Source organism: Dermacentor andersoni, chromosome 2, assembly GCF_023375885.2.
Source record: "Dermacentor andersoni chromosome 2, qqDerAnde1_hic_scaffold, whole genome shotgun sequence".
Lineage (NCBI taxonomy): Eukaryota > Metazoa > Arthropoda > Arachnida > Ixodida > Ixodidae > Dermacentor > Dermacentor andersoni.
In genome coordinates, this window is record NC_092815.1 from 109,198,574 (window position 1) to 109,206,820 (window position 8,247).

The 8,247-nt window shown below is 45.7% G+C and overlaps 1 protein-coding gene across 1 annotated transcript in view; it reads right to left on the bottom strand.

The window, feature by feature from the left end:
• LOC129387565 (uncharacterized) overlaps positions 1-7,789 on the bottom strand; it is an 82,876-nt gene extending 75,087 nt beyond the window's left edge. Inside the window, exons 1-2 of the mRNA XM_055076638.1 lie at positions 7,591-7,789; positions 2,436-2,634 (exon numbers count right to left, since the gene is read on the bottom strand). Of these exons, the coding sequence (XP_054932613.1) occupies positions 2,436-2,634; positions 7,591-7,789 (398 nt within the window). The remainder of the gene's footprint in view (positions 1-2,435; positions 2,635-7,590) is intronic.
• Positions 7,790-8,247: the final 458 nt, after the last annotated feature.

Genomic DNA, 8,247 nt, shown 5'->3' on the forward strand with positions numbered 1-8,247 from the left:
ATACCGCCCAAATAGCGGCGCATATTCAAAATCTTTGTGTCGTCGGAGTGCCACATATTCTTGTCACAGGCATACTCGAAAAACCACAGCCAGTAGTGTGCACTTTGCAAGTTTTCTTCAAAAACATCTGGCTCAACAGTGCCTCGTGATGATTGCTCTCCACTAAGCGCTTGGACGAAAGTTCTCATTATTTCGATCTATTGTATAATGTGCCTTTGCAGTTCCATAACAGACAAGCCTAGGCTCACCTTTCTGGCAGGCGTTTCCTCTTTGAGGGTGCCACGTCGTACGGGTTCCAGAACGAGTTCGCTCAGTGTCTGCAGTTGCAGATTCCCTGTCACTGATCCTGTTCGCACGCGGGCTTGGCGGCTGATTGCAGCTTGTTGCAGCACCACGTTGATCAGCGCGGTAGAACTAACTTCGAGAAGAATGTCCGTCGCTGGCTCACCGTGCACTTGGTATCGGGTGAACACAACAGACTCCGATGACGCCTGGTCGACGAAAAACGTCACCCGCATGGCTGGTCTTTGAAAAGTGTCGACTGCACCAAAATGTAGTGTTCCTAACTCAAACGGCAGCAGAAATGACATAATCTAAGTGAGACGGGTGTCGTCCACCATTTTATTCCAACTTCTTCCTTCCCACTTCTCCCGTAGCCCATTTCTTCTTCTTCTTTCATCCGTCCAGCGAAGACCGCTTCCCAATTTCTGGCTACTTCATCCTGCGGCAACTGCGCTTTTTTTGCCTGCCTGTGCTGTCGTGATGTTTTCTGTCGTTCGGTAATCCTTCTTGTGTATCCCTGTTCACCAGCTTTTCGGGCCCTTATTCCCTTTTCAACGAACATGTTGCTCCTCATTCCGTATTTCTGTAGTTATTAAGCTTAGATGCTCACTATATTCAGACTCTTTGCTTGGCCATTTGCCAATTTCTTCCTCGACTCTTGCGAATATATTAGTAATTAGTTCACTGTTCAAGTATGGATTGGGGATTTTGCGCTCCTTGCTCTCTTTCCTAACTGCATATCCCGCATTCAAGATGATGCCTTTATGGTTATCCCTATGCTGCTATACCGTTCCTCCGCCAACGGCTATTTCTCTCAACTCAGCATGAATTCCTTCAGTCATAAGACAGTAATCAATGGTCGTTTGCCGGTTTCCCACGTGGTCTGCCCATCACGCTTAGGCCTTGTATTCCCGATAACGATGTTATGTTGCGCACAAAGATCTAGCATTGCCTTGCTGTTGTTGAGGGTATAGCCATCTAGATCCTCTATATTGACATTCATGTCACCTGATAGGATAATTTCGGCCTCATTAGAGAAACCCTTAATAAACACACTTAAGCATTCCACTTACTCTTGATTATTCTCTGTCTAATTATTTCCGGTCCGCAAATACCCTAAATACCCTAAATTTTTTCTAATTTTGCGATTTCATCGGCCTAAAAAATTAGAAGAAAGATGCGTGAGCAGCCCATCAGTGTCGCTATCTGAAAAAGAGATATGATTCGTCGACAGCGGATTAAAACTGAACCGAACATAAAACTGTCTTATTTTCAAGGTCAAATTTTCAATGTACATATCTAGTAAAGCCTTTAGAAAAAAAACAGTACAGTTAATCGTCACTGCCGAAGCAGGAATTCTGGCCAAGATTTGCGTAAAATATATATTGGCCAATATTTGCGTGAAATATATAATGTTGTACAAAAAGCGAGCGCAAACTACAATAGGAAAACAATACGATAACAAATTAAGAATTTGTGTACTGAGCACCTTCCTGTAATTAAACACCCGGAATTGTTGCACTATTGCTCGGTATTTTTAATTCAAACTTCGGCCACCTTTCAATATTAGGAAAATCCAGTAAGATATGAGGTTCAGTTTGACTTGGGTTCACTAAGTGTACTATATTTTCTTATACATTCGGCCATGTTGTCTCTTTTGCCTGCTTTTGCTCTTTATTTTACATTCCTGTAGATTGTGTCAGCTGTTTATACTGAGAGTACGAAATATTGCTTTTAGTTGTGCGGGTATTTCGTAGCTGGCAGATGTTGTCTAACTTCTCTAACTGGAAACAAGCTACTGTGTTCAAGTCACTGTGTACCAAGGGATTATTTTGTAAAACCAACACTGCTGCTGTTAGGCCCAGCCCAAGCGACCCACCATGATAGTATTTCGTCCGTAGCAGTCACGCTAAGGATTGCTGCTAGGGGATCAGCGTTTTGCCTGGAACCAACACGGCTCAATTAAATGTCGAGGCCCTAACGTGGTGTTCCCTAAGTGTTGTTAAGATACATACATATATGGCACTTTACACTCACTTCATTCCTTTACCACATTGTTACCCACTAAAAAAAGCTGTGCAACTGTTTTTATTGCCCAAACATACACGGCCTCGCTACGCCGCGTCCGCGGGGCGTCGCTTGCATGCACTCACGTGTCCTGGACCAACAATCCGTGATCCTCGATATGGAAGAGCTTCATCAGGTGACACAGGCGGTACATCGGCGTGGTGGTCATTCTCAAAACGGGCATGTGCGTCCAAAGCAAGCACTCGTATTCGGCATGGTACGTGGTGGCAGGAGTGGCTTTCCCTATGTGGCAGTAGGTGGCCGCAGGCCACGCCGTGAAGTACACTGCAAGACAATTTACTCCCATACATGCATATTCGTGAGAAAAGCAGGCTTTTATTAACCCACTCTTCTCATAAGAAATTAGGTAGCGTAGATAACTTGTTAAACACCTTTTCTATATAGTCTTCCGAAATCGCGCGAGTGTGAGGGAAAGCCGAAGTAGTCCACCCTTTCAGCACGCAGTCGCCTTAGGCTGCTGCTGAGGTCATGCTATAGGGGCGCGCATTCAGTGACCAGAGCGAATGATACATACACGCGTGCTTCGATAAAACAGCCGCTAGCTGCTGTCGCCATGGTCCCCCCAGCCGAATAAGATTTTCATAAGATATCGCTTCATTTTTAACCAGAATTCATCGGCGTCTTTAGAGCCTTGCCTGAATGAATAGTAAACACTCTCCCATCTCGCCTAACACCGGACCGAACTGCGCGATCTTTACGCGTTTTGCATAGATGGATCACCATCATCATCATCATTATCATCATCATCATCATCATCATAATCATAGTCATCATCATAATCATCATCGTCATCATCATCATCAGCCTGATTACGCCCACTGCAGGGCAAAGGCGTCTCCCATACTTCTCCAATTACCCCGGTCATGTGCTTATTGTGGCCATGTTGTCGATGCAAACATCTTACTCTCATCCGCCCACCTAACTTTCTGCCGCGCCCGGCTACGTTTCCCTTCTCTTGGAACCCAGCCTTTAACCCTTAATCAGCATCGGTTACTATGATGTCATTAACTCGCGTTTGTTCCCTAACCCAATCTGCTCTTTTCTTATCCCTTAACGTTACACCCATCATTCTTCTTTCCATAGCTCGTTGCGTCGTCTTTAATTTAAGTAGAACCCTTTTCGTAAGCGTCCAGGTTTCTGCCCCGCACGTGAGTACTGGTAAGACACAGCTGTTATACACTTTTCTTTTGAGGCCTAATGGCAACCTGCTGTGCATGATCTGAGAATGCCTGCCAAACCACCCCAGCCCATTCTTATTCTTCTGATTATGTCAGTCTCATGATACGGATCCGCGGTCACTACCTGCCCTAAGTAGATGTATTCCCTTACCATTTCCAGTGCCTCGCTACCTATCGTAAACTGCTGTTAGCTTCCGAGACAGTTAAACATTAGTTTTCTGCTGATTAATTTTTAGACGCACCATTCTGTTTCGACTCTCCAGGTCAGTGAGCATGTATTGCAATTGGTCCCCTGAGTTACTAAGCAAGGCAATATCATCGGCGAACTCTTATCCCCAATTCTTCCCAATCCAAGGCTCTATCGTAACGCCCTGCCTGACGCCCTTCTTTATTGAGATTGTGTTGCTTTCTTTATGAAGGATTATGCTGGCTGTGGAGCCGCTATGGATGCCTTTCAGTACTTTTACATACGGCTCGTCTGCACCCTGATTCCGTAATGCCTCCATGACTCAGGTTTCAGGTTTCGACTGAATCAAACGCTTTCTCATATTCAATGAAAGCTATACATATATATATATATATATATATATATATATATATATATATATATATATATATATATATATATGGGTTGGTTATATTGCGCACATTTCTCAATCGCCTGATTGATAGTGCGAATATGGTCTATTGTTGAGTAGCCTTTACAAATCCTGCCTGGTCCTTTGCCTGACAGAACTCTAAGGTGTTCCTGATTCTTTTTGCGATTACCTTAGTAAATACCTTGTAGGCAGCGGACAGTAAGCTGATCACTCTATAAATTTTCAAGTCTTTGGCGTCCCCTTTCTTATGGATTAGGATTATGTTGGCGTCCTTCCAAGATACCGGTACGCTCGAGGTGATGAGGCATTGCGTATTGGCAGGGTTGCCAGTTTTTCTAGAACAATCTGCCCACCATCCTTCAACAGATCTGCTGTTACCTGATCCTCCCCAGCTGCCTTCCCCATTTGCATAGCTCCCAAGGCTTTCGTTACTTCTTCCGGCGTTACTCGTGAGATGTCAAATTACTCTAGACTATTCTCTCTTCCATTATGGTCGTGGGTGCCACTCGTACTGGTACGACGGATATACATCGCAAATGCCAGCCACGGCCGCGCCTCAACAGCAACAAACTCACCGCCAACCTGTTCCTCGAGTTACATATTTTTTTGATTCGGTATTTTGGGTCACACATACCCATGCTGTGATATCATGGCCTGTCTTCTCACAGATGTAAAACCGTTAGCCTGAATCGTACGGGTAGAACTTGTGGCGTTGTGGAGAACATCATGAGTAAAAGTTAAGTGTAGTAAAGACAAGCCCACGCGCCCAATTTTAGAGGTCGCCATGTCATCCGTACTCCACCATTGCTGTTGGAATAAAACGACTCATAGCGCAAGGTCATGTTATCAATTTGAGACATGGATTATCCGTGTGCAAACATGAAGAACACTGCCCCTTCTGTATGTACTGTTCCGTCCGCTATATTATTCGTTGGAGCAGTTACTGAACACTGAAATGCTCACCTAGCGTTATGTCGTGGGGCTTCTTTCCTATTGTCCATGTCACTGTTCTCGCCTGATAATAATCTGTAATAACTGTAGGCTAAAGCGTAGATCGTGTTACACTTCCTCTCTTTTACGACAGACGAATACTACCACCAACATAAATGACGCACCACCATAAGATATGCACTTTTGTGATTCTTTGCGTCTCAATGAATAAATGCCCTGTCTTTTCTCATTGAAATGAATAACCACATGGTAACAACTCCTTCCGCACCTCGCATCTTCGCATTATTCCCTGTTTGGATGTCTGTGAAATGTTATCTGGCATATTGGTCCACCTTGTATGGACAGGCTTACTGGTCATGCTAAGAGTGCTTTTCTTACTAGGAGTCTTATTGTTCACACTAAGACTCACACCTGAACAACAGCCAGCAATGGGGATGCAGTAGCGACTTCTAGCGCTTTAGACGGGGCATTTAGACGGGGCATGACATAGTATTTCACTGTACACACTGGTAATTATGGATAGAGTGAGATATGTATGGTCCTCATATGCGTACCTGGGTCCCCGTGGAACACTTGTAAACGGACACACAACTTGTCCCCAACCAATCAGGCACGTACGCCGACATGTGGTTTTTTGTGATTTCGGGCTACGGGCCGTGCTTCCTAAACGGAATGTCTAAAGTGTTGCGAAAATCTCTCCACAATCTTTTTCGCTCTCGAACTTTCTTACATGTAAGGCACGCACAAATGTTAGAGGCACTCGCGACTGGCGCTCTGCGGGCTGAATACATCTTTTCCTAAGGGACAAGCACACCTCAATCTTATGCACCGACGCCAACGCTTTTTATTCTAGGCAAGGCGCGCTCACGGGTGTGAGTCGAACTTTGCTTAGCGTTATCCATAGCTGTATCGTGGTTGCCTTACACGGGGCAACTTCTTTGCTCAGCTTTGCAGCCACCCTCCCTCTTTCTCTCTCTCTCTTTCTTTATTTCACAAGAAATGGCAAAGTAGAGTCGAGACAAGAGATATCTATAGAATTTCGGCAATGCGAGTTGTATTCTTCGCCACGACTTCTCGACGTACCATCATGGAGCAGCACTGCTGCACCTACATTGGAGCAGTGACGTTTACCTTTTGACCAGCCCAATCTGTCCGCATTGCTTCCATGGGGTACTGCGGAGTGGCTCATGGGCGCGCACACTAGCCTTAGAGATCTATCTTGTGGCATTGTGGTCTGCAGGGTTTCGACGGTAAAGGAAAATGACAGTCGCCTTCCAAGGTGGTGCTCGCGGAGCTTGAGACGACGGGCATTACACGAATCAGTTTATAAGTAAAGCCGCCTGTGCTACCGCTACGCGTGTGCTATTTAACGACTCTGTTCTCTGCAGGATTACGCGATGAAACAACGTCACTTAAATATCATCACAGTCATGATTTGGCTTCGTTAGGTTCACCATTGATTTAATCAATCGAATAACTGCCTAAGGCCTGTTCGGATATTTGAAGTTTGAAGAAGCCCGTTAAGGCGCTGCACGGACCGAGGTTCGAGGTAAAAGTGCATAAGTGAAATATGAAGAAGAAATAAACATTCACACTTACAGCAATTAAGCCCCGATATTAGAATAGGCCAAGGGTCTCCTGAAATGAGGAACGATAGCGCGCCAGGTGTAAGTCACCACAGTGGAAAAAAGTAGCAACAAAATGATGACCAACATCTCTGGCGTTATTTTTTGTTCAAGCATGGGGGAAGACTAGCGAGCCATATTGTTCCATGGAGTCAAATCGCAGTACGAGAGTCTCAGTGCCTGGCAATTGTAGTCTCTGGCACGCTCTGCGCAACCTGTCACGCCGGGTGCATATTCAAGAGCTGCAAGTCGTCACACCATTTCAAAGATTGATTGATTGATTGATTGATTGATTGATTGATTGATTGATTGATTGATTGATTGATTGATTGATTGATTGATTGATTGATTGATTGATTGATTGATTGATTGATTGATTGATTGATTGATTGATTGGTGACGTCAATAATACGTGCGTAAGAATGTTTGGCTGGAACCATCTCAGGTCGACGTTAATGCGATTAGCATTGAAGCAATGTAGATCCCCAGCGTATTGTCACCGCCGAATTGCGTCATGCATGAGGCGTGCACTGCAGCCGGACTCCTCTCTCGCGCTTCCCTTTAGAGTCGCTGCGCCATCTACGCAGCAGTGCCGCCACGACATCCGCGTGTGGCGCGGGCCTGAACACGTGACGCCACGTCGAATTCCCCAGCACAGCGCAATTCCTTTTTTCATTGAATAGCGGCACATACGCAGTCACACGTACCGAGTTACCCAAGTTGGCGTGAAAGAGTTTAAACGCAGACAGACATGCAGACATACCGCAAACACAGTCAGCTCAATGCGTGCACAGGGGCGCATTACAATTAGACAGCAGGATGTCGCAGCGATGACTCGCACCGATACGGCTTCCAGCAGTGACGTACCTCCTGGTTCAGAGGCAACATTCCTCCGAAGGAGTGTTCTCTCGTGCGCATTCGCCTCGGTGGGGTCGAACAGGCATAGCGACGCTCCTGCGCACAGCATGAAAGCCAAGCTGATCGAGAGTCCGCGACCTCTGACTTGCACAAGCATGGACGAAGAAACCAGACGGACTGAGCCGATGAGTGCATTTAGAGCATGCATGTCTTCCTTGAATCGGCGTCGATTGCTGTTGCCCTACGCACGAAAACGTCTTCTTCTTCTTCTTTGGCCAGACGCTCAATCGAGTTTCAAGGACATTCTGGCGTTACTGAACTTTTTAAAAAGTACGGGCCTGGACTGTAGGCTTTGAGCATGCTAAATTGCTTGCCATATGTTTGGCATCCTCCTTCTCTCGTCATCGTCACCCACCATGCGCCTCTTTCTGTTCTCTTTCTTTCCCTATTCCCCTTCTCACCACGCATAGTAGCTGGCTAAAGGAATATACCTCTGGGCGACCTCTCTGCATTTCGCATCATTAAACTTCTCTCACTCTCTTGTTCTTGTTTTTGTTCCATAGTAAAATGGCGCAACCTACTCTTTGGGATCGGCCATGATGATGATGATTATCAGCACCAGAGAGTCAATTACATGTAGCGAGAATCACAGATTACACGAGCGCT